This window comes from Aspergillus puulaauensis, chromosome 2, assembly GCF_016861865.1.
Source record: "Aspergillus puulaauensis MK2 DNA, chromosome 2, nearly complete sequence".
In the NCBI taxonomy this organism is placed as follows: domain Eukaryota; kingdom Fungi; phylum Ascomycota; class Eurotiomycetes; order Eurotiales; family Aspergillaceae; genus Aspergillus; species Aspergillus puulaauensis.
The window spans coordinates 798503-823055 of NC_054858.1; the positions used below are offsets into that span (position 1 = coordinate 798503).

The window sequence follows — 24553 nt, forward strand, 5'->3', positions numbered from 1 at the left end:
GTTAGGGCGAGGCTATCACTAAGGCAACTAAACTCTTGGCGAATGTCGGCCATTAACACTACTTAACGCACAGGAGGAACGGGTTCAATAACGGATAGCGTGCTACCCAATTTGCAATCGAACCTCGACACAATGGTCGACTTGCGACGTCTGTTTGGAGGCCCTTCTGCAAAAACCCCACCACCCTTGGTGGAGGGTGACGAAGTCTACCCCGTACATATGCTAGACGATACTAAGGCGCTCCGAGACATTGTCGTTGTATGGACGCTGCGCTTCAACGACGTACTGGACGCGGAGAAGCTGCACGCTTCACTGTCCAAACTGTTAGGGATTGGAGACTGGAGAAAGCTTGGAGGTCGGTTGAGACTAAAGGTCAGCTGCTGATATTGACCACCAAAGACAGATCTATAGCAGAGACTCACGCTTGCCAGGAGAATGGGCATTTGGAAATACATGTCCCGCAGCCCTTCACCGAAGACAGACCTTCCGTCTCTTACAGCCACCAAACCCTAGCCGTGGATATCGAAGACCATCCGCTGGCGAAGACTCTCCCAAAAGCTACCGAGGTCCCGTCCATTCAGCCTGGGCCTGAGAGTTTTCGAGCCTTTGCGGCACCACATGATGCGCCAGCTACGCTCGAAGATTTCATCTACGACGACAAACCCCAGCTGTCGCTATTCATCACTTTGTTTAATAACGCAACACTCGTGGCACTCTCATGGCCACACACTCTTATGGATGTGATGGGCCAGCAGGCGCTCCTGCGTGCCTGGTCCCTGGTTCTAGCCGGCCAGGAGTCAGAAGTACCGCCCATGCTCGGTGCGAGAGAGGACGTGCTATACGCAGCCGCAGACACAGCCGTGGAGAAAGAGGAGTTCAAGTTAGGGCAAACGCGGTTGAAAGGATGGGCCATGCTGAAGTTCGGGCTGCGATATGCCTGGGATCTGTGGTGGGACCGCTCCGTCGAAACGCGCACCATCTTCTTACCGAAGAGAGTGGTGGCCGAATTGCAACTCCAGGCGCAGCGTGATCTGACCGCCCAGGGTGACGGGGAAGAGCGGCCCTATTTGAGTGAGGGCGACGTGCTAACAGCGTGGGCAGTGCGCGCAGCGGCTTCCTCATTTCCGCAGCCCCGGCCGGTGACGGTGCTCCATCCGCTCAACACACGATTCCGACTTCCATCACTGGTTCAGGCGTCGGGCGTTTATGTGCAGAACATGGCAGTGGCAGCTTTCACATTCCTGTCTTCCGAGGTAGCGAGGGGCCCTCTTGGGCTCATTGCTCTGGTAAACCGGCAACATCTCATGGACCAATCGACAGAGGCTCAGGTGCTGGCCTTCCTTCGCGAGCTGCGACGGGAATCGAATTCGGCCAGTGACCCGGCGCTGCTCTGCGGCGAGTCTGATGCATTGCTGATGCCCTTCACCAACTGGACACGGGCGGATCTCTTTACAACTGCCGACTTCAGCCCCGCAGTCGTACGTGTCGGTGAGATCGGCCAGTTGAGGAGTAACCCGCCTGGCACCGTGGTATTCCACCACGCGCAATCGATGCGTCAGAGCCCGATCGTCAGGAATGTGATCGTTGTGCTAGGCAAGGACCGTGGCGATAATTATTGGCTGACTGGAACCCTGTTGTCATCGGCCTGGGCCAAAATTGAGGAGGGGATAAATAATATGCAACAATAGCGCGAGGTACGGTTGACGAGGCTAGGGTGGGCGCTCAACGCGTTTACCTAAACCCACGCCAAAGTTTAGCAAATCTCTTTAGTCTAGCAGCACAATGGATTTACATGCGACAATGCGCTGTGGAGTGATTTACCTACTGTCGCTGTTGAGGGTGGATGGCAAGTCATCGTTGGAAGATACCTACCTTATCATTCTAAGGTCCCTGACAGGTCCTCTATCCGCGACCCTAGTTTATCCCGATCTCATGCAGTGTTTATTGTCAAGTAAGATATCAAGAAATACCCAAGTCTATCTCCGTCTGGGTGCGAGTTCGTGACTTCACGCAGCGGTAGCGATATGATGGATGGGGTTGGGTCTGTCCCTTGTGGATCAAGCAGCTTGTTCCATTTTGAGGAGCCTTCGCCTTTGTCCTCATTAAAGGGCAACGCAGGGTTTCGTGGTCTCTGTCGCGTGGTGCGATGGCGGCATGGTAGTCAATCACAAGTATCATATTCTAAAGTATTGGTCTGTTAAGCAGGGCTGCTGAAACGGTTGATATGTGATTGCCGCTTGATTGTTATGGCTGAAGGCTCTGCCGGGAATACTGGAAAGCCCTACCTCCAATGTCTGCAGTCCCAAACAGAACCAACCTTCTTGGCAGGTAGTTCGCAGTATATAAATGACGAAGCCCGGTCGCTGCTCCCTGGCTTTGTCTTCCACTCTTGATCCTGCTCTTCAAAGCTGTCCTGAATACAATCAGCTAATTCTACACGCAACACCGTTGAAGTGGCGGAGATAAGGCTTCAGCAGCACTGCAGGCTTTCATTGCTGGTTATCTGCGCCCAACGGAAGAGGCGGCTTATAGGACTGTGGCCCAGGTGGAGGAGAACTTCTCCTACTGGCGGGGTTATGCCTGAAGAATCATACTCAAGCTCAATGAGACGAAATTGTCCGGTTGGAAGGGCGCAGAGAGCGATCGTGGGCGGGTAGAGAAGAAGTCCGGAGTGTTTACTCGAGTAGCGTCGATAGACTACGGAAATAGAATAATATTAATATTGGCCAATAGCTGTCGCTGATAATAACAAGATATACATCAGTAATCAGCACAACTGGGTACTTTTGCCAGTACCAATAAAAACATTTTGCAACGTTTATATCACCAGCGATTAAGCTCCGCCCTTCCCCGCACATGAATTATACTGCCTTCTGCCATCATCCATCTTCATCCCTCCTGCTATATATTTATATTACTCAACGTAAACTAGAACCGCCGACATGTCGCTGTCTGATCAGTCCCAGCTCTGGAGCACCGTCTCCCAACGTGCGTCATCCAAGCCCTGCATCTCCAACATTGACCTCATCTGAAGCAGACCTCCCAATCCTCGGTAGCAAAATCATAAGTATTAAACAACATGGAACGTCCTATTATGGGTTACCAGCACGGGTGACCGTCCAGCTGCTCTCGGGCAGGCTGGTGGACTACTTCCTAAAAGTAACCACTGACGCTATATCCCATTATTTCAACCCAAGGCTAGATCGCTAATATACTACATATCGTATGAATAGGTCATGCAAGGCGATCTGGCACAGCCATCATGCGAAGGCGAGTACGAAGCCCTCAAAGAAATCCGCTGCGTCTGCACCCACGCCCCAGCGCCATACAGCTGGGGCAAATACACAGAAAACGGGATCGAGCACGCATTCCTCTTAACCGAGTTCATCAAAATACAGAAACAGGTATGTCGCTTTCCCCCCTCTATCAAGACCCTATTTGGTATTTACTCGAACAGCCAGCAGACCCTTCAGCCCTAGCCTCCGCCCTCGCAACCCTGCATACGCAATCCACCTCCCCAACAGGCAAATTCGGCTTCCACATCAGCACAGTCCACACGCACAACATCCAAAACATAAACTTCTGGACGCCCTCATGGTGCGAGCTCTTCACCGCACACCTGTCCCGGATCGTCAGCCACGCAGAAACCCACTTCCAATGGCCCCTCTTCGATGCCGTCGGCCAACTAGTCCTCTCAACCGTAGTACCTGCACTTTTACTTCCCCTGCAAACCAATGGGCGCACAATCAAACCTTCCCTCGTCCACGGGGACTGCTGGGACGGAAACACGGCGATGGGCGAAGACGGGCGCGCGTATTTCTTCGACGTGGACTCCTTCTACGCGCATAATGAGTTTGAGTTGGGAGATTGGCGGGCGAGACGGCATAAACTCAGTGAGAGGGATTATGGCGAGGCGTATAAGAAGCTTGTGCCGGTTTCGGAGCCTGGTTAGACCCCTCTCCTTACAGTGCCTTTTTGGGTTGATTGCTTGTGGATACGGCGTTCGTGTGCTGATTTGAATAGTGGAGGACTGGGATAGTAGGAATTTGTTGTACTCGTTGACGTGGAATATATGTAATGCGTTGTTTGTGCCTGGGTCTACGCAGAAGGAACCGTATGTATGTCATCCTGTGTGGGATAATTGTTAATGTTATTTAGGGTGTTTCGGGATATGATAACGCTTTGTGAGAGGATCTGCCCGGGTGAAATCCAGAGTCTACTCGGTCCTGGCTTGGAAGTAGAGGGTGTAGAGATATAAAATTATGCAGTTGTGCAGCTAGTTATGCAGAATTGGGGATGCCCGAGAGCCGAGGTTGGTCTGGTTGGCGTTCCCCGCATTGTGCTCTTTCTTCTGACTGTCAACTGCCTCGGACACCGTCTGACAGCATGGCCATCCTCTATTTAACCATGTTTCTCCTTGGAATCAATTACAACTGTACCTGAAAGGTAAACAGCAAAATGTCCGACTCGCGCCTCGCCAACTTCCCAACAGCCCCCTACTCCGAGCCCCTCCTCCCCCAACTCGACCTCCCAAACCCCTACTACACCGAAACACACTACGCGTTACGCGCCCACGTCCGATCCTATATCGAAACACACATCGCACCCTATGCGCAGGAATGGGAGGAAGCAGGAGAGATCCCGCCCGAGGTGTTGAAGCGGCATTGCGCCCATGGATTTGCGATCGTGCACCCGCTTACGTCACTTGAGGATCGCGCAAACTTGCCATTGCCCGGGAACGTCCCGCCGGAGAAATGGGATACATGGTGCTCGCTTATTGTCTCGGATGAGTTCAATCGCGTTGGCTTCGTGGGTGTTATCTGGGGTCTCGGTGGGGGAAATGGGATTGGGTGTCCGCCTATCGCGCGATTTGGCACGCCTCAACAGAGGACCCGTTGGTTACCACGAATTGCGAAGGGAGAGATAAGATTCTGTTTGGGAATTACGGAGCCAGATGGTATGTCTCACATTACCACTTTGTTTCTGATTAGACTGACTGGTTAGCTGGATCTGACGTTGCGAACATTCGGACCACTGCGACGCGCGAGGGTGACCACTACATCGTCAACGGATCGAAGAAGTGGATCACAAACGGTATCTGGGCGGATTATTGCACTGCTGCTGTCCGAACTGGAGAGTCAGGGAGGGGTGGGATCAGTTTGCTCGTGATTCCTTTGGCTGCCAAGGGAGTGACGAGGAGGAGGATGCATAACTCTGGTGTCAATGCCAGCGGTATGTTAAATCGTATCGCAATGCTTGAATGAGACTTACCATGACAGGATCCACATTCATTGAATTCGACGAAGTGCGCGTCCCAGTTGACCACCGCATCGGAGAAGAAAACCAAGGCTTCCCCCTTATTATGTCGAGTAAGCAACACTCACGATGACATGGAATACAACTAACGACGACAGACTTCAACCCCGAACGCCTCTCCCTGGCCTGCGCATCTCTCCGTCTGGCTCGTGTTTGCGCCGAAGATGCCTTCAACTACGCCATTCAGCGTGAAACGTTCGGCTCCCCGCTAATTCAAAAACAAGCGATTCAAGCCAAGATCTTCAAATTCGGACTCGTCATCGAGCCTGCGTATGCCTTCATGGAACAGCTCGTGAATATCCTTGAGAAGACCAAGGATCGACCAACGGACGACGTTCGCATTGGCGGTATGACCGCGCTATTGAAGGTGATGTCAACCAGGGCTCTGGAAAAGAGTGTCCGCGAAGCCCAGCAGATCCTCGGTGGTGCAGGATACAACAAGGCTGGTAAGGGAGCCAGGATTGAACAGATTAGTCGCGATGCAAGGGTGCATGTTATCGGCGGTGGCAGTGAGGAAATCATGCAGGGACTGGCGCTCCGAGAGGAGACCAAGGCCTTGAGGACAAGGAAGAAGGCATTGGAGCGCAAGGCTAACCTGTAAATGTATATTAAATTAAAATAATATTGTGATTCTCCTTTTGCCTATTGGCGATGCGAGTCGCTCTTTCCCAATGGCTGTGCCTGTATTCCTCCATCCCAGACTCAGTCCGACGTCAACTTCCAGAATACAACAACGCTGCATAATATACACTCTTTAGTCACTATGGCGAAATCATCGTCACCCACATCTGATAGTTGCAGTGTCTACTTTCCTTCCAACCCCTCATCCTCTCCCACTTCAGACCACGACACGGACAGCGAGCTTCCCATTCTCCCTCGACGATATAGCTTCCTCGAGCAAGACTGGGCTTCTGGTCCTGTATTCTCAGGTATTGGATATAGACCATGGCTATTTAGGAGGCAAGCCTGCTAACTACGTCTCTCCAGTCCTCCGCGGCGTCAGCAGCGGCGATCTCCCAGTCGCTCCTCTCGGAACGAAAAACCCCGTGTTGAAGCATTACCTCTCCCGCCCTGTACGAAGGCAACTAGACTGGAAAGAGAAGCCCAATGGAGCCCCCATTCGGAAGCCCCTTGACGGTGTTCTCGCTGTCCAGGCTGGGTTCATCCAAACTCGCGGGGAGATAGCAGAGACTCCTTGCACCAGCTGCTCCAAGGGGAAAGGGATATGGAAGTCTTGTGTAGTTGGTGAAAGAATCGGGCAGCCGAAGCCTAGTAGTGAAGTTTGCGGTAATTGTCTTTTCTCGAAGAATTGGACGTGCAGCCAACGTATGTCTCTCAGCCGTGGAGCCAGAGGTGGTTGTTTCATAACTAACTTCAGTTCTGCTCAGGGCTTTCTGCTGGCACTAGAATCTCAGATGCTTCCAGCGCGGATTGTTCTGGTTCATCTACTTTGAAAGATCAAAGAGGAAGAACGATGTCTCGCAATACTACAGAGAAACGTGCACAAACACCACTGCTTCGACGTACTACTACGGCCGTTGATCTTACTTCCCCTGACCAGTCTAGAGGTACCTCTGCCAGCGTTAAAAACGACACTCCTATATTTCGGTTTCGCCACTTACCGGACCCCATGATAATGCCGGAGGATGTTGTTGAATTCCCCTTGTCTGCGAAGACATTCAATAACCTCCCGGTTTTAAAGCGAGCGTTGTCAGATATGGAGGAGCACGTTGGGAAAATCAAAAGGAGAATCAGGCAGCTTGAGCAGCTAGAAATGGGATATAACCCAGGGAATCCTTGGGACTCTTTGTAGCGATGGAGCTAGGACCAGCAGCTAGGGCTAATTTGGGTGAAAGGTTAAAGGCAGGGCAGCCTTACTTCAGTTGTTCTGCTAATACACCGTTCATATTCTTATAATTCCAGTGGAATGTGACAGTGGTTTCTGTGCAATTCTACTTCCGTTCTATGCAATTTGAGTAGGCTTCTGGCGCTTGCGTGCTCGTCGGCAGAGAGTCTTTGGACGGTATTGGTTTTCTTCATCTACTTGATCGGCCACCACAATGCTATCCAAAGCCCAAGAGAAGGAGGCAGAAACCGTCATCACGTAAACAGCAAAGAGAGGGGCACCATGACAGTGGCGGTTATACAGATCATGTTATTGGCTGTTTTGCAGATCAGCTGAGAGGCTTCATGCAGCGCGAGGCTGAAGTCGCAAGCGCCAGGCTCGACTCCAGTCTTCTCTTCCAACCTCTACCCAGAAAACAATGGACTTAAACAACATGTCGCGAGAGGTTGTGCGCGACGAGTGGCTTGACATTTTCCACGGATACGGCGCTGAAGGCATGCAGGCTCCGCAGCCAAAGGCGGATCGATTCTCCAGCTCGTATAGTGCTAGAGACAGCCGGAGAGCGCCTCGGACGGAGAACATGGCTTCAGCCATCAACGCGCGCGAAAACGCTCGTGTCCAGATCGGTGACAATTATTATTACAGCAACACGAATGCGACTCCCAATCAACCGATATCATTATCGTCGCCGCGGTCCTCGAGAACCCGGGGCGGACCACAGAGCCATCAGCGGGGACTGGAGGTATTCGAAGATGACTATAACCCATACGAAGAGCGCCGTGTCTACAACGCCGAACACTACAACGGTCAGCATGCCTCCAGCACCTTTCCGTCACTCCCCGGAATACCAGCGCCAGAAACGAGAAACGACTTCAAAATCGCCATCCTGTGCGCCCTCCCGCTCGAAGCAGACGCAGTCGAGGCGCTATTCGACCGTCGGTGGGACGATGACGGCGACAGATTCGGGAAAGCCTTGGGAGATCCGAATGCCTACTCGACTGGAGTGATTGGGGCGCACAATGTTGTGTTGGTCTACATGCCCGGGATGGGGAAGAGCCACGGGGCCGCTGTCGCTGCGCACTGCCGGTCAAGCTTCCCGGGAATCAGCCTGGCCCTCGTCGTAGGGATCTGTGGAGGCGCACCATCTACGGCTGAGGGGAGAGAGATTAATCTTGGAGATGTTATTATAAGCAGTGGATTGGTCCAGCATGACTTTGGGCGGCAAGGCATGGATGGATTCGTCAGGAAGGATACCGTGCTGGATAACCTTGGCCGGCCAAACCTTGAAATTCGGTCGTTAATGAGCAAGCTACAGGGTCGGGGCGGTCGTAAGAGGCTGAGGGAGAGATTGCAAGAGCATCTCTCTGTCGTTACTGCTGAAATCGGTGCAGAATTAGGGTATGAGGACTGGTCCGGGATAGGGGCAGCTCAGCCTGCCGTTCACATTGGACTGGTGGCATCGGGTGACCAAGTCATGAAATCAGAGGAAGTGCGTAATAGGCTCATAAATGAAGAGGATGTCATTGCATTCGAGATGGAGGCAGCAGGAGTCTGGGATACGTTTCCTTGCATTGTTATCAAGGGTGTCGCGGACTACGCAGACCGCCATAAAACAAAGAACTTGCAGAGGCATGCTGCGGCTACTGCGGCTGCCTGTGCAAAGGCCTTTCTGGAGTTCTGGTCATAGCATTAATTCCATATTTGAAGTCAGATGGTCTGTTTCTGTGTGCCGTAGCTGTGTAGCCATCACCCTTATAGCGGAATAACCAGCTCATCAATATCCGGACCCCATCCACCAGTTCCAGAGATCTGGACTGTATTAGCCCCCGACTTGAGCTTGACATGCACAGCACTGCTACCAGCAGTATCAGAGTGATGCGCCGTAGAGATGAAAGCAGCCGTCTGAGCCTCGCCACCATTCACAGAAACAGCCGCATACCGAGGATTCGTATTCCCATTCAAGTACCTGATGTTGAGGGTCACACGCTCCGATTCCCCGCTCTGCGTGTCAACATCGGCATCAAGGACAACAACGCCGTTATTGTCACTATCTGAATCACCTCCAATATAGCCCGCCGCGACACCGCCACTACACTGTGAGCAGTCTATGGTACGCGCACCACCGGAGAGCTCTCCATCTTCACCTTCATACTCCAAAACACTCGCCGGCTCAGACCAGGCACCTGATGTTAAATCGACGCTCCAGGAGTCATACCAGGTTAGGCTTGCTGTCGTGCCGTAAAGTTCGAGCGGTAGCCAGATGTAGGTACTTGCTGCTAGATTCGAGGATACCCATCGATCACCCATGTAGATGGCTTTATCGGTTCCCAGGGGCAGCACGTAGTTGACCTGGCTGCTGTAGGTGTTCGTCCCGACGGGTGCGAATTCGGTCCAGTTGGACCACGGGCCGGAGAGGGAGGTTGCAGTGGAGTAAACCTGTAGAGATACGAGTTAGAACGCTATTCAGATATTGGGAATTCTGGAAGAAAACGTGTTCTCACATTATCATTTGGATCCCAACCGGTGAGGTGTGAGCCAAAGATGTAGTATGTACCTCCGCGTTTGATCAACGCAGGGGACTCGGCGAAGTACTCCCAGCCAAATGTGACCGCGTCAACATCAAGGTAATCATCCGTGAGTTTGATAATCCTAGTACCATACTCGCGCTGTTTCACGTCAGCATAAGAAGACATGTAGATAGGGTGGCACGAACATCCTCACTAAGAAGATAAGCGGATCCATCCTCATCTTTAAACAACCCAATATCGCGACTCTGAAACCCCAACGGCCTAAAGCTCTCGAGGTATTCATACGATCCACAAACACCATCACCGGTCGCAACGCCCACCCTCGCATCCTGATAATCACTGGAATCGATGTGCAGCCACATGACATATTTCCCCGTGTCATCGTTCTTGATAACCTTGGGTCTCTCGACGACGCGGTTGGGACCTAGATCGCCATCTTCTTCTGTGCGAGTAAGAAGTTGTCCTTCAAAGCTCCATTCCACTAAATCGCTTGACGAGTAGCAGTTAACCGCTTGGAATGCGGAACCGTCGGTTTTTTCCTCGCCGATCATGTAGTAGATGCCGTTTTCTTCACTGTTTGGTATTAGGCCAAGGCCTGATGTCTGAGGATAATGGCTTACATGATCCCGGCGCCATGGGCTTGTATGTGTTCGCCTGTATTGGTCTGAGCCGGTCAGGTTTTAAAGTCAAGATAGCAGCAAATATCACAGCGGCTCTTACAGCAGTCCATGTCGCTCCTGGGATAATACTGAGGGCCGCCCCGGCGCATCCCGCGACAAGGGAAACAAGAAGTGTATTTTGGAATGCATACATCGTGACCTTTTCGCAGTATGAGGTTGACAGTAGATTCAAATCGCCAGTTATGGCCAGTCTTTAAACTGAGCCTGCACCAGTGACTCGTGGACAGGCTTAGTGTAGGACAACGTTGCGGCGCGCCGTTCTTAAATGGTGAATAGATGGCCCGACCCTCCGTCTTTAATAAAGGGCTGCGGGGAAGGCTAGAGGAGTGTTTCATTTAACCGATCGTAAATTGTATCAAGTCACAACTGGCCAGGGTGAATTGAGCCGAAAGCACGATAGCTACGTAGCAGATTGATGCGGGGAACCTGCCAAGCTCCATAAATCGACTGGGGTATTAAACATTCAAGGACTATCATTCCGTACGCCGCGGATTTCATATGATCGACCTGATCCCATTGAAGACGGGAATTCTTCCGGGGGAACAATCTTGTACTTCGGACAACAAGACCGGTGACTACGCCTCAACCATCTGTTTAAACAAACTCTTCCCTTTCAGCCACTGGCGATACCGCTTGTACCTCTTCTTGTCCTGGTCTTCCTTCACGACCGTCAAGCCTTGTTCTGAGACATTCAGGAATTCGGCGTAATCGGCTAGATTCTCCTCCGCGTTCGTTCCGAGGGTATACTCCTCTACGTTGCACTTGTTGACGTATTCCAGAAGGTCGAGATTGGACTCGTGCTCCCGGATAGACGCGGCTGTTAGCTCGTCTTCAGAGGTGACGACCAGCGGGACTTTTAGTGGGTGGTTGATATACCGTTCGTACTCTTCTGCTTCGTTTCCGGTGACAGAGGGATTTAAGGAGTCGCTTACGAGTTGGTCGAGGGTCCATTGTGCGATTTGCGCTTTACTGGGATTGTTGACTGACGAGTCCATAGACGGATGGCTGGATGTTGTTGAACGGGTTGTTCCTTGCGATTGCGGCAGCTTAATTATCCCTGTTGGCGTTTCAAGGAAGCGTGGATGGTGTGGGTGTTTCGGGGCATTCGTTGCTGACGGTTCTGGTTCTTGGATTTTGACACTTCGTTGGGGTCGTTGCCGGTTGAGGTGCTCGTGGGCGATGCGTGGAACAAAAGGGCTGAGGTTGTACTCGTGTGTAGAGTTTGGTCGGAAAGGAAGGTATCGAAGTGTTGAGTTCATCTTGTACGAAAAGACTTTGGAAAACGAGGTCACAGCAAGTGGGCGATAGTATTCGAACCAATAGTCGTCGTATCGGGACAAAGGTTCCTTAGGTTGAGTCGCAGGAACCGGCATCTCTCGTTCTTTCAAGTTCTCCTCGGTATACCAGTTAATATAATTCGGCTTCTTTTTGTTGGCCCAGTATCTTGGATCGGCGTGATGGAGGTAGTAGTCGGTGGGCAAATCCCAGAGCATGGGTTGCCCTTGCGAGAAGATGTAGTTTCCCAAAAACAGATTATATGCCTCCTGACGCTGGGCATCTAAAAACGAATTGTTGTAGTACCGCTTGAAACTTTCTACCATGTCGCGAGATGAGCTAGTCCATTGATTGATTTTGCGGTAGGTTGCCATCGTGTTGACAAGATGTGAGCCTCCATACTGGATAGCAATGTTGTCACCATGGTCATGCCAAATATCGGTAAAGAGATTGACAATATCAGTATCGTAGTCAACAGTCGTTCCCTCGATGATACCCAACGCGTGAAGCTGGTAGCCTAGCGCCCGCTTTCCAATGACGAACTGGGCTGCGTTGGTGCGGTCGAGACAATCTATACAATTCGTTCTCGCAATGCCGTTTTGCACTCTCAAGCCCGACTCGGCGTCATGTCCGTTCTGGAAGAGGCCGGTTTTTGGAATGATCTCGCTCGCGATATCTTCCAGGGTTTCAATAACATCTTGGTCTCGACTCTTTGCTGCCCGACTCATATCCCAGGGTTTATATATGAGTTTCTTGTCCTCGGGGAGGAACTGGTTCAGATACTCTACTGCATTCGTATATTCTTTCAGAAGTTTCGACTCGCGCGGTGTTCGCTCTCGCGACTTGATGAGATTGAGAATGTAAATCGGTGCGCCGTACCGTGCAAACAGGTTATCAAAGTGCAACGCAGCGGCAGAGTAGAACGGGTCAACAAGGTTCAGCTGGATGTCAGGCTTCGGACTGACTCCCGAGTTTTCCTGCGTCCAGTAGAGAGGAATACTTCCGCGGTGCTGAACATAAGATGTGTAAAGCGGGTTCGCGTACAGGTCTGGGCCGGCGGCATGAAACGAGGTCGTGGTCATTTCGGAAACAATTTGCTCGGTTTCTACATCATTGGCGACATATCCTAAGTCATTTGCGCCTCTTTTCAGAAAGCGAGCGCCGGCAAAGAAGCGCGACCGTCGGGCGATTATTGTGATGTACACCAGGCGACCATAAACGGACATTTTGGCCTGCTCGACATAACCATGGATGATCGGCAAGCACCACTGGTATGGATTTTTCAAATGCATGATAGCCGGCGAGAGAAGATGGTGGTTCCAGATGAACATGGTGTTGAAATCCTGTCGCATATCCCTCGGCTGTCCGTCCTCATGAACTTTGCGTTCCCAACTGATATTATGCTGCAGTGTATGCGTGACATCATACGAATAACTGAAATAAAACGCTCGCGTGAGGTCGAGGTTGTTGAGAATCGCGATATATCTAGCCTCCTCGGCGTTCTTGTCAGACTTGAACCGAGACGAAGTCGAAGATGCCGTGAGCGAGATGAGCTCAGTGCCGTCTATCTTGTAGATATAGTGGCCTCCAAGCATAGCGATCTGGCTGCGTTTCGTGACCAAAAGTATGTAGTACGCCCCAGTAAACCGCACAAAACCGAGTATAGCCCAGGCGCTGCATTTGAGCTTCAGCCCGCCCGAGCTCTTGTTTCCATCGTCGATCGCATCCAACAACTGGCTCATCTGTCTCTTCGTATACACTATCTCGTCCTCGGTAATACTCAAGTCATCCGTCTCAGAGGTCCGATCGATCTTCAGAATTCGAAATCGAGTGTCCGACAGATCCATGCCCACCACGTAGAACCAAGTTGCCGTCTCATAAAGCGAGAACTTGTGCATCCGGTATATTCCATCGTCACCCCCGGTATCCAGATATACCTGCCGTTGCTTCTGCGCTGATGTAGGTCGAGAGTCGCGCTCAAAAGAGGTCGCTATCCGTGGTTCTTCGTCCTCTTCATCGCCGACATCTTCGCTGATCGAGGGAGCGGCTGGGGGGTTAAAGGGACCGGCGCCGGGAGGAGGGCTAAAAGGCGAAAGAGGCGATCGTTTTAATCCGCCTTCTTCATCGATGTGAGCATTCGATGCGCCATCGGTCTGCTCTTCGGAGGTTCTGTGGCTTGTCGATGCTTCTGGGACTGTGCTGGGCTCCGCCGGAGACTGTAATGAGCCGCTGTCACCGAGTGAGGCGGTCCGGGAAGAGCGACCAGCGCCGGAGACAGTGCTCCTTACTTCGGCCTCAGCCGGGCGAGGGACCTCATCGAAGCTCTGCATGGCGCATGGTGTTCAAATACGATGATCTGGTTGAGATCTGAAGCTTCGTTGTCGGTGAGGTCCTCATGTGATGCGGGGAGAGCTGGTGATATTATGTAATCAGGACCAGCTGCTTTCCCAAAATGGAAAACATCACTACAGTGAGTATACATCGTAAAGTCCATCGTCCATCCTGACTTTATTCCTCAAGTGAGCCAGCTTGGCTTCGAATGCTCTTTGCGAGGGTAACTCTTCCTCGATATATTCCTACATCCACCCCCAACAGCCAAGACATCAAACCCACAATAATATACGAAATGACTGGCTTACTTCCGCGCAAACTATATACATTGCACACAGATGGAACGGCAGCGTTGCAGTCAATCGCAAGATGAGGCCCATTGTTGCCTCTGGGCTGATACAGCTCTCCACTGACTCACTCGAACGGTGAACGATGCAACATTGTTCTCTTGGCCCGTTGCGAATTTGGAGTGATGTTACGAGAACCTCGTGTTTTGAATGATCAACATGGCCCGTCGAAATACTATTGGCAACTATTCTTGACAAAGTCTTGGGTAGTCCATGATTGACGTGTAGGTTTATGAATCCATGACTCGTTGAAGAGTATCATGGATATATATATAGGATCAAACGCAGCAGAAAACTAATCAACAAAAAGATAACAAAAAGAAATTCAACTACCTTACTATCTCCAGAGTATGTTGTTTTTGCCAGCCAAGACATTTTGTACTATGGAACTCAACATTGACCAGGTACCGTCCTTGACAATACTTCAGCATGAAGCTATTCAACGTCCTCGCCCTTCTTTCGGTGGCACCCTATGTCAGCGCTTTGACATGCGAAGCCAACAGTGACTGTACACCGCAATGGCAAGGCTATTCGTGCAAATGTGCGAACGCTCAAGAAAGGTTTCTGGGGAGCATGGCAAAACAGGGTTACCATTGCTGGCCTGGCAAGGCTGGAACCAACGGTGTTGCCTGTGAAAATGTATGTGGTGGCCAATGCCCATGCGGTGGCCACCGGTGGGAAGGTAGCTGCGGGTAGGCGTGATGTCAAGAAGTTTTTGGTTTATCTATTCGATTGTTATTTTGAGAAGATGATGTCGTTTCTAAAATTGAATGTGTTTAGTTGCCTTAAGGTGATGCTTCCGTGTGTATACTTTAATGGAAGGGATTTATATAAGAGCCAGTAGGTACGCTCGATCAATTTTCTAAATTATATATCAAGTAGGACGCTATCTCGTCAGCCTAAACACTACCTTATGTGTCCTCCTTCTCTCAATATCCTTATAAGCCGCCGGTCCCCGAGTCAACTGGAGGCCACGATGACGGATTAGGAAGGGAGGGACCAGGACGAGCTAATGTTGATAACAAAGGATAGCGAGCCCGCTCTGTGGAATAACTTTAATAACTACTGTTTCCTTTTGTATGGGATTGCTACTGTATTTAAAACGGCGTTGATGGCTTCGAGTTTGCTTTGATCGACGAAGCACCCGCATAGCCAGAACACCTATCGAGCTACAACGGGTTAATGAAGTTGGATTGAATTGGACGAGCATAGGGATGGGCTGCAGTACTTGCTATATAATTATACAATCCATAGCATTCTATCAACCGCAAGGAACCCGCAACGGCTGTGCAGTAAAAGGCTATATACTCTTCTGGTTTACTCTGCTTAATATATATAAGTAAGCGAATTAGCCAACGGAGCGCCAACTTACCCCAATTTGGAGATGCCGTTGGGGGGAGGAGGGGCTGTCCCACAGTATAGCAAGATAAACAGCACGATGGATCTATGGGCTCCGCACAGACGCCTAAGTCAGGCTGATCGATGGAGTTGGATGGTCTCATGATGCTACTGAAGTTGCGGATGCAGCTGCGGAGCCGCGCGCGGGGGTGGCTGGGCAGAAATCAAGTAGCCGATGATAAAGCCGAGGGCAAAGGAATATCTATAGTGGAATTGAGCGGATTACACCGATAGATTGATGATTTGGATCATTGGTGCTTGTAGTTGGTATACGGCTAAAGGAATACTGCGACAAGCCCTAATTAAGCCGCAACATTGATCAGAATGCTCTTGACAGCTAGATACTCCTCAATCCCCTGGCGTCCCCCCTCGCGTCCATAGCCTGATTCTTTAATACCTGAACGATGTTAGTAAAATGCGACAATGCGTATCAAGGATAGAACTCACCTCCAAACGGACTCTCGGACGCACTCAGAATGCCCAAGTTGACGCCAACCATACCAACCTCAAGGCTTTCTGCAACCCTCCAGATACGAGCCATCGACTCAGTGATGAGAAAACTGCCGAGACCTACGTCGCAGTTGTTGGCTTTTTCGACCACCTCTTCCTCGGTCTTGAAGGGATACAGAGCAAGAACCGGGGCAAACACTTCTTCGCGTGTCGTTAGGGAATCGGTTGACATGCCACTCAGGACCGTAGGCTGGATGAAGTAGCCTTGCAGGTTATCGGGCTGGACTGACTGTCCGCCTAGTAAGATGGATGCACCGTTTGCTTTGGCGTCTGGTACCAGTTAGCCTGTTCAAGCCTTAGGAAGGAATATACGTACCATTAATATGACCAAGCGCCTTCTCAACCGCACGATCATGAGTAAGAGGACCAACCGTGACGCCAGTCTCAACCCCATTTCCGACCTTGAGAGCCTTTATCTTCTCGACCAAAGCAGATGCAAATTGCTCGTAGATGCCTTCCTGGACAAAGACCCTGTTCGCAGTGACGCACGTCTGCCCCGAGTTGCGGAATTTGGCAAGCATACACGCCTCCACAGCCGTCTCGAGCTTCGCGTCGTCAAAGACAATAAACGGACTATTCCCACCCAGTTCAAGAGACAGCTTGGTCAGATTCTGGCTACACTGCTGAGCCAACAGTTTCCCAACCCTAGTCGACCCGGTAAAGCTGAGCTTACGAACAAGCTTAGACTTGCAAAGCGCCTCTCCAACCTCAGCCACATTGTTCAGTGTAGTAATGACATTGATACTGCCCCTGGGAAACCCGGCCTCGACAGCAAGAACAGCCTGGGCAAGGGCACTCAGCGGCGTCTCGCCAGCAGGTTTCCAAACAGTGGTACAGCCCGCCGCCAACGCAGCCCCGACCTTGCGCGTAATCATCGCGATAGGGAAGTTCCACGGCGCAAGACACGCTGCTACCCCGAGCGGCTGCTTGATCGTCAAGATGCGCTGTCCGAGATTCGCAGCAGGCACAACCTCGCCATGGACCCTCTCCGCCTCGCCCGCGAACCAATCCAGGAATGAAGCACCGTACAGCACCTCTCCTTTGGCCTCTGCCAGTGTCTTGCCATTCTCAAGCGTGAGAATCAAAGCCAAATCATCGGCATGCTCGAGACACAGTGCATGCCAGCGCCGAAGCCAAGTCGCGCGCTGCCGGGCGGACGTTTTCTTATACGTCTTGAACGATTCGTGCGCGGCGTGGATTGCGGCCTCAGTATCGGCGGCATTCATCTCCGGCACTGTGGCGATCGTGGCGAGCGTCGCAGGGTTGACGACATCGAAGACGCGGCCGCCTGCGGAATCGACCCATTCGTCCGAGATGAACCCTTTTTGCTGGAAGAGGTCCTTGCGTTTGAGCTGGGAGAGGCTGGTTGGGGACATTGTATCGTTTATGGACTGAATGAGTTATCAATAAACCATGACGACCGGCACTCCGCTCTATTAAGGGACCAAACCCCTGTCTATACTTCGACGCCATATCGCGAGTAACCGAGAAGCCTACCAGGCATTACCGAGCATCTCAATGGTAAACGACAGGATCCCCACATGCTGACCCACCTCCAACTGCAGGCCACATCCTTCCAAAATTTGGCTTATGCTGGTGCTGCTGATTGGGTGGAGCTATGCAGTATGATGTTGGGGATAGCTGTAGACAGGGCAGACAGCGCTTGGACTGCAATGCATATAAATCCTGCGAGCTGCAGCTGCAATTCCTTTCTCGTATGCCAGGATATTAATAATATAATATTCCAACCCCTCTTAAAATATTTAATTATCCGGCCCCCGCACCAGGATACACTACACCTCCAGCTCCATACACCACCATGGCCGCAATCCAAACCCAAATCCAAAACGGCGCCGTCCCAAACGCCGTGTCCAACGTATGCCCGGCGGGAACAAAATTCCACGTCCTGGAAGTCGGCTGGCTCGAATGCGACGAAGGCTTCGTCACGCGCGGCGGCAACACCAGCACAAAATCCACAGAGGGCAAACCCTTCCCCAACAAGCGACGCCAGATGCCCATGTACTGTATCCTGATCGAACACCCGCACGAAGGACTCATTCTCTGGGAAACTGGGTGTGGGAAGGACTACCCCGAGGTCTGGGGCCCTGTGCTCTCGGATGTGTTTTCGCGCGTGCGCTATGAGCCGCAGCATGAGCTTAGGGCCGCGATCGAGGCGACGGGGAATCGCATTGAGGATGTGAGTAAGATTATCATTGGGCATTTGCACTTGGACCATGCGGGTGGGCTGGATCAGTTCTTGGATAGGACTGATGTGGAGATTTGGGTGCATGAGCGAGAGCTGAATGGGGCGTTTTGGTCTGTTGCGACGGGGGCCGATGCTGGGGTTTATTTGGAGCATTACCTGAAGTTGTCCTTGTAAGTATATTAACCTATGGGATATTCTGAGGATGTTAACTGTGACAGGAACTGGAAAACGTTCAACGACCAGACGATGGATTTCTGTCAGGGCATCACGCTGCACCATCTGCCTGGCCACACGGACGGGCTCATCGGGATGCAGATCAATATGCCTGAGACAGGGACGTTCTTCTTCATCAGTGACCACTGTCATGTCATTGAGAATGTAAGTTCTCTGGTCCTTGATGCTTGAAGCTAGCTAATGAATTAATAGTGGCGCGATGGGATCCCCCAAGGATGGCTGGCTCGCGATCACCCGGCCTGGTTTAGGAGCACCCAACGCCTAAAGCGGCTGGAGAGGATAACAAGGGGACAGGTTATTCCTGGGCATGATGAGACGACGTTTCTCGCACTGAAAAACCAGGCCAAGGTGTTTACCTGAGAGTGGGCGGCTGTTTGGTGTTTTGTGCTTATCAAAGTAGCAATTCATACTCTGTTTCAATCAGACTCTGTGTCATGGATCATCTAGAGCATGAAATGGTACAGTAATCTACATGATAATATCCTGTTATTCCGTCTAGGCCACATTGGGATTCCTCGACATCCCCTGTGTATATGGTCTATTGTTAAGATTGAACCAAGGGATGAATTGGATAGTAGTATTCATACTAGATATAAAACGGATACAAGAGGTGCGTGACAGAAGCCTCAGAGCTCTTGCATGTTACATTCCCACCCAGCGTCTACCAGGATCATAGTAATACATTTCTGGGTAGTGATGGAAGTCATAGTGGAGAGACCTAGGAATATGCTGCGATCTGTTAACAAACATGCACGTTCATCACAGAATATACAAACCTTCTGGCTCTCGATTATAGGATTCATACATTCGGCGTCGTAGGCGACGTCTGCAGCACTACGCCACCTCTCGCAATAGGACCAACTACCTGCATTCCCTTGACCAGCGAGATGCAGGCTCTTGCAGTTTCCATTTAGAGACTTCGATTCTACCTCTTGACCTGGAGTTGCGGTTGGTCGAGATGGCAAGGTAGATAATACCGCGTTTGTAGCAGGCCTGTTTGGCTGCAAAGGAACGTGCGTCTTTGGTGTGGGCAGCACTGTTCTTTTGGGGAAGTTTGCGGCCCTGCCACCGAAAGTCTTAAGGATGAACCAGAGCCCCATTGTTATTTTTAACGAAAGGAAATATGGAAATATATAGACAGCTGGAGGAATTAGAAACGGTGTACACAGTGCGGAGACGACTCTCAAATAACAGCACGAAGGCCCTAATGATGCGTACATTCGACGTGGTGGACGATGCGTGCCTCAATCTACACTCAAGTTTAGGGCACGGTCGAAGGTTGCTTTACATAGAAATCGTACCACCTCAGTACCAACACTAAACAGAGACGTCACTACTTGAGCTTAAGTGGGACTCTGCAAGCACAATTATTCGAATGCGTAATTAAAATGCGTTTTCCGAGTCCTTCAAAGCACCCTCATCCTGGCAGCATCAATTTCCAAGCATGGAGCATAACAGCAGCACTGTATTTACAGCAGCCATTTTCCCAGTTCAATGAATAATACCGATCAGTATATTCTAAAAATGACTTCCGCAACAACCTGCCTGCCCGCGCGCCCGTGGAAGAGCGTTCAATCTGCCACTTGTTATAACTACATCTTTTGACAGCGGCCCAAAGGCTTGCCCAAGCAGATCAAGGACATGTACCCTGACGTTTCCGCTGCTTGGCAGGTAAGGCTCTCGATTTCACAGAGTTTATGTCGTAACCTTGGTCGATAGATACCAGTTTGCTAAAGGATCGGCATCATGCTGGGCTATTGTCAATGGCACTCTGGCGCCTTGTAGGCTATTAGAGTACTCCTATTATGAGACGAAGTGCTGCTTTCGTATTAATGGGAGCACTGGATTTGATTGCAATGAAATGACGTCTATAGTCTATAGTATAGTGTTCTAAGACCAATCCCCATCCTCCACCACAGGGTCACCACCGTCCGCAGCATCCAGAAGCCCCTTCGCAGTCCACGGCTTATACTTGTAACCAGGCACAGAATTTGTGTTCTCAAACGGCGCACCGTGGAGGAGGTGCTCGGCACATTTAGCATAGTTGTCATACGCATACTGTTCCGGGTCATGGTGTACCAGCCAGTTCCCGACCATTCTACCCAGTATCTCAGGGTTTTTCGCGACGGCGTCCCAGTCTGTGTTGTGGAACAGCTCACGGTTCTTGAACCCCATCTTCTGCGCGCATGAGACTCGTTCGAATCTGTAGAGATGTATCAGTTCTAGTCTCTGTATCCGTTCGCACCAGAATGAACTTGAAGCTCATGCAGTCGGGCTAACCACACATACCGCAAATGATTATGCACCTTAGTTGCAATATCCACGTCCTTCTTCCCGCCAATCTGCAAGCAAGCAGCCAGCGAGTACGCGTCCTCCATCGCCATTGTCCCGCCACTCGCGGACGTTGGCAAGAATGGATGAGCCGCGTCGCCGATCTGGACGACACGGCCACCTGGCGAAGCAGACCGTGGTTGCGGATTGCGCCACATCAGCTTCCAGTCGAGCACGGTCTGGTTGGGGGTCGCTTTGATCAGCTCGGCGACGAATGTATCCCAGCCTGAAACTGCCTCGAGGGCTTTCTTGATTGAGGTGGAGTTTGTCCAACTTTCGGTGGCGGTGCTGCTGTCTTCCTACGAGAGTGCAGCATTAGCAAGATACCCAGCAGATTATAATAGGTAGATTTGATGCGCAACCAAGGGAGAGGAGAAAGATAGAGTAGAAACATACTCTGCAGGTGAGCAGCCAGCAAATATCATCGCCGGACTTGCAAATGACCATATGCGCCCCAGGCCCTGCATACAAATACCCACGGTCGTGATACCCTGCCAATTCAGCCGCAATAACCGGATTCTCAAGCGCGGCCGCCACAGGGAACGTTACCCGGTACATCACGAAGCCCGAACTGATAGGAGGATCGCGACTCCCAACAACCAACGCCCAAGACCTCGAGCCCACGCCATCAGCAGCGACAACCACGTCCGCCGTCAAGCGCCGGCCATCAGACAAAACGACGCCGCCATGGTCATCGCCCTCGAAGTACTCGCACGCCGTCGCTGAGAATTCAACCTCGATTCCGAGCTGCTTGGCGTACTCGAAGAGCACGCTATGTAGCTTTGCGCGATAGATAGCCAAAGAAGGGTCGCTGGGATCGCCAAGGGGAAAGTCGCCAATTGGGGTTCCGTCGAACTTGCGCATGTTGTATACCGGTGGAAAGGCTTCTTGCCTTGCGCGCTCCATGAAGCCAGGCCATTTCTTGGGTGTTTGTAAAGCTGGAGCTGTGATTACGATCACTTCCCCTGGATGGAGAGTTAGTTCGGCTCCACAGACTCTTGCATAGCGCTTACCTACCAGAAGTCGTCCCTTCAGGTCGTCGTTCGATAACCTGGACGGTGTGGCCTTTTCGATGGGCCTCAATGGCCAAGGTCAAACCGGCAATTCCACCTCCAACAACGAGAATTGAAATCCCGGTTTCAACTTCCCGCTCCATCTTGATTTAGAGAGTGTTGGTATTCAAGTTCTGCTGGTTATCAATTCATTCTGGCGGGTGTTCGACGAGCTGTCTTGGGTATAAATAGGCAAGGAAACACCAAGCCTAATGACGGGAAGTCACCGAAAGCAATGGATCATGACTGCGATATTTCAGTGGATCTCAGCTTCAGCTTGAAGCAAAATACTGTCCATCATTCCCATAACTTGCTAGGGCTTGCCGGTTCGGAACTGCCCATCGTGCATACTCCGCTGACTCAGCGCTTTGCGATCAGCCTGTTTTTACTAGGAGTTTCGCTGCTGGGGATGTGCTCAACTACAGGAGACAGAACTTATCGCTTCCTGTCCTCGGATGACTGGCTTGTAACTTTGTGTACATGTTCGTTCCAGGTGCATAGAGTCAGTAGAAGGGCATCAGATGCACACCTTAAGCTGTTCTAACAACGACGTTAAGACCCGGAACCCGGAAGGTTGTGCATTGGCACAAACTAAGTAAGTTATCTGGGCCCGATATTTCGTAAGCGGGGTGGAGCAGATCGAATTTCCTGTGGTCAAGTTGCAAGATTGACTTCGAGATAGATCCAGTAGTACCACTATACATCGCAAAGCACGACAGCTATAACGATCAATGGAATGGAATAAATTGCAGGGCCTCAACTGTAGTTACATGAACTCTTTAGACATGGGAAGATACTTCTTCATTTCGTAACGAAATAACCAGTCTTCAGATATGTCACCAAACATTTAAAGAAAGTCTGTTGCCAAGTTTACCTCCACATGGCCTAAAATAGCTGAGTTAGAACATTGATCCACTTCCTCACGATCAACTTACAAACATAGGGTTCCACAACTAAGCAGAACGAGAACCCATCGAGTATGCCCCGAACCCAATGTCAATGCAGCGGTCCTTCTTAAACACATTGCTTCCGCCATCAGCCCACCAGTCAGTCCAGTCCTTGCCAAAGGGGTTGCAAGAGCCGTCAGTGTAAAAGGCGGCACGCTGGTGACGGCCTCCGTAGGCCAGGACACGGAAGGAGTGTGTCTTTGGAATCCCGGAGCCTCTGCAGGTATTGTCCCAGACGTTGATATCCTTTGCCTCGCCCTTGCAGTTTCCCTCTGTATATGCGCGGACTTTGAAGGAGAGGGCCCCGGTGCTGAGGCAGAGAAGCGTGAGGATGTTTCCGAGTTGCATATTTGCGGAGGGACTGGAGTAGAAGTGATGTTACGATGTTGGATAGAGACTGTGAGAGTTGATATTGAAATATTCTACCTTCTTGGGGTCCCTTTTATATCTCAAGCAGAGGGATTGTTTTCTTGGACTTGGCCAGTCCACCTTCGCTTCAGTATACGCAGCATCTTCCTGCGAATGAAGAGGGCTATACACTTGTCCCTCTCTTGGGATACCCAGGAATATGCGCTTTCGGGTATACGCTGCGCGCAGCTGCTTGGCGATGTTCTTGGTTTCGAGATACTCTGGGCTCAGCCACCCATCGATAACACCCGATAGGACCATCATATGTTCCCTATCACAGACGCATTTCGTAAATCTCGGCACCATGCGGGGCGGGAATGTCGGTCAGCGTTCATCTTTAATTGGGAACATGCACTGATGGCGTTGCACCTTTTGTCGCTTGATCTGGCTGTACCCTGCGCTGGACGAGAGCTTTATAATAACAACAAAGGTTACACAGCGAGGTGCAGTACCTTGATGTGTGTCTTGGCTGCGCGGCTTAACCTCTAGGCGTGGGAACCTTCATATCAAGATTCCCAATCCAAGCGCCCCGACCAGGTATCTCATTATCCATCAAGAGCAAAACGCTTTGGACTTTGAGGCTTCGATCTATGGCCCTCGCGCTGGTTCGATATACGTAGTCGCGGACCTAACGGGATTCATAATAATATCTAGATGCGGACTCTGGACTATGTTCCCATGAATTGAACGCACTGGGGGATGGAAGAGGTTGGTTTGAGGCTTCGAACTGCGACTCTTGTCAGATGCGTTAACATACTGAATTCGAAATTATCTGATATAACCCAATGTATTCCGGGAATGTAGATGGCCTAATGTTAGTCACGGTAGAAATATCGCCTCTTTATGGCCCATTTATTGCAGGTTTTAATCCACCATGGAGTACATTCAATCAAGCTCCGACAAAGTTGCTGTTGTCCATCTACGAGCATGAAAGCAATAATACAGCCAGATTCAATACCGGGTAGTAGGAAACCCGATAATATCGGGCTTTCTGACCTTACGGTATATGGCGTCGTATATCAATGCATACTCGTGCTGCCAAAGAGAAACAAGGCACTTGGTGGACAGTCCATATTATACATATTTTTTTTCGCTGTACAACTGATCAGACAAGGATCGAAATACCATTCGACCAAAACCCTCA

General features: G+C 51.0%; 11 protein-coding genes across 11 annotated transcripts; 6 read left to right on the top strand and 5 right to left on the bottom strand.

Moving 5' to 3' along the window:
• Positions 1 to 132: 132 nt before the first annotated feature.
• Positions 133 to 1688, top strand: APUU_20338S (uncharacterized protein; the record flags this gene model as incomplete). Its single annotated transcript, XM_041698968.1, has 2 exons — positions 133 to 372; positions 432 to 1688. The coding sequence occupies 2 exons, from the start codon at positions 133 to 135 to the stop codon at positions 1686 to 1688; spliced, it is 1497 nt and encodes a 498-aa protein (XP_041552100.1).
• Positions 1689 to 2942: 1254 nt separating this feature from the next.
• On the top strand, positions 2943 to 4188 carry APUU_20339S (uncharacterized protein; the record flags this gene model as incomplete). The annotated part of the gene is made up of 6 exons (XM_041698969.1): positions 2943 to 2988; positions 3038 to 3159; positions 3234 to 3404; positions 3458 to 3947; positions 4024 to 4118; positions 4159 to 4188. 6 exons carry the CDS (start codon positions 2943 to 2945, stop codon positions 4186 to 4188), a joined length of 954 nt encoding a protein of 317 aa, XP_041552101.1.
• A 270-nt stretch (positions 4189 to 4458) lies between these two features.
• On the top strand, positions 4459 to 5917 carry APUU_20340S (acyl-CoA dehydrogenase family protein; the record flags this gene model as incomplete). The annotated part of the gene is made up of 4 exons (XM_041698970.1): positions 4459 to 4957; positions 5005 to 5232; positions 5280 to 5369; positions 5415 to 5917. The coding sequence occupies 4 exons, from the start codon at positions 4459 to 4461 to the stop codon at positions 5915 to 5917; spliced, it is 1320 nt and encodes a 439-aa protein (XP_041552102.1).
• Positions 5918 to 6079: 162 nt separating this feature from the next.
• APUU_20341S (DUF3716 domain-containing protein) lies at positions 6080 to 7129 on the top strand (the record flags this gene model as incomplete). The annotated part of the gene is made up of 3 exons (XM_041698971.1): positions 6080 to 6245; positions 6304 to 6642; positions 6705 to 7129. 3 exons carry the CDS (start codon positions 6080 to 6082, stop codon positions 7127 to 7129), a joined length of 930 nt encoding a protein of 309 aa, XP_041552103.1.
• A 451-nt stretch (positions 7130 to 7580) lies between these two features.
• APUU_20342S (5'-methylthioadenosine/S-adenosylhomocysteine nucleosidase family protein) lies at positions 7581 to 8849 on the top strand (the record flags this gene model as incomplete). The annotated part of the gene is made up of 1 exon (XM_041698972.1): positions 7581 to 8849. One exon carries the CDS (start codon positions 7581 to 7583, stop codon positions 8847 to 8849), a length of 1269 nt encoding a protein of 422 aa, XP_041552104.1.
• A 65-nt stretch (positions 8850 to 8914) lies between these two features.
• Positions 8915 to 10503, bottom strand: APUU_20343A (glycosyl hydrolase family 43 protein; the record flags this gene model as incomplete). The annotated part of the gene is made up of 5 exons (XM_041698973.1): positions 8915 to 9598; positions 9664 to 9828; positions 9876 to 10263; positions 10311 to 10354; positions 10411 to 10503. 5 exons carry the CDS (start codon positions 10501 to 10503, stop codon positions 8915 to 8917), a joined length of 1374 nt encoding a protein of 457 aa, XP_041552105.1.
• A 442-nt stretch (positions 10504 to 10945) lies between these two features.
• On the bottom strand, positions 10946 to 13975 carry FIG4 (phosphatidylinositol-3,5-bisphosphate 5-phosphatase; the record flags this gene model as incomplete). The annotated part of the gene is made up of 1 exon (XM_041698975.1): positions 10946 to 13975. One exon carries the CDS (start codon positions 13973 to 13975, stop codon positions 10946 to 10948), a length of 3030 nt encoding a protein of 1009 aa, XP_041552106.1.
• A 2048-nt stretch (positions 13976 to 16023) lies between these two features.
• Positions 16024 to 17607, bottom strand: APUU_20345A (NAD-dependent succinate-semialdehyde dehydrogenase; the record flags this gene model as incomplete). Its single annotated transcript, XM_041698976.1, has 3 exons — positions 16024 to 16118; positions 16169 to 16501; positions 16548 to 17607. 3 exons carry the CDS (start codon positions 17605 to 17607, stop codon positions 16024 to 16026), a joined length of 1488 nt encoding a protein of 495 aa, XP_041552107.1.
• A 443-nt stretch (positions 17608 to 18050) lies between these two features.
• Positions 18051 to 19031, top strand: APUU_20346S (N-acyl homoserine lactonase family protein; the record flags this gene model as incomplete). The annotated part of the gene is made up of 3 exons (XM_041698977.1): positions 18051 to 18607; positions 18656 to 18815; positions 18864 to 19031. 3 exons carry the CDS (start codon positions 18051 to 18053, stop codon positions 19029 to 19031), a joined length of 885 nt encoding a protein of 294 aa, XP_041552108.1.
• A 1530-nt stretch (positions 19032 to 20561) lies between these two features.
• On the bottom strand, positions 20562 to 22158 carry APUU_20347A (FAD-dependent oxidoreductase; the record flags this gene model as incomplete). Its single annotated transcript, XM_041698978.1, has 4 exons — positions 20562 to 20874; positions 20961 to 21301; positions 21399 to 21967; positions 22020 to 22158. 4 exons carry the CDS (start codon positions 22156 to 22158, stop codon positions 20562 to 20564), a joined length of 1362 nt encoding a protein of 453 aa, XP_041552109.1.
• An 849-nt stretch (positions 22159 to 23007) lies between these two features.
• On the bottom strand, positions 23008 to 23349 carry APUU_20348A (uncharacterized protein; the record flags this gene model as incomplete). Its single annotated transcript, XM_041698979.1, has 1 exon — positions 23008 to 23349. One exon carries the CDS (start codon positions 23347 to 23349, stop codon positions 23008 to 23010), a length of 342 nt encoding a protein of 113 aa, XP_041552110.1.
• Positions 23350 to 24553: the final 1204 nt, after the last annotated feature.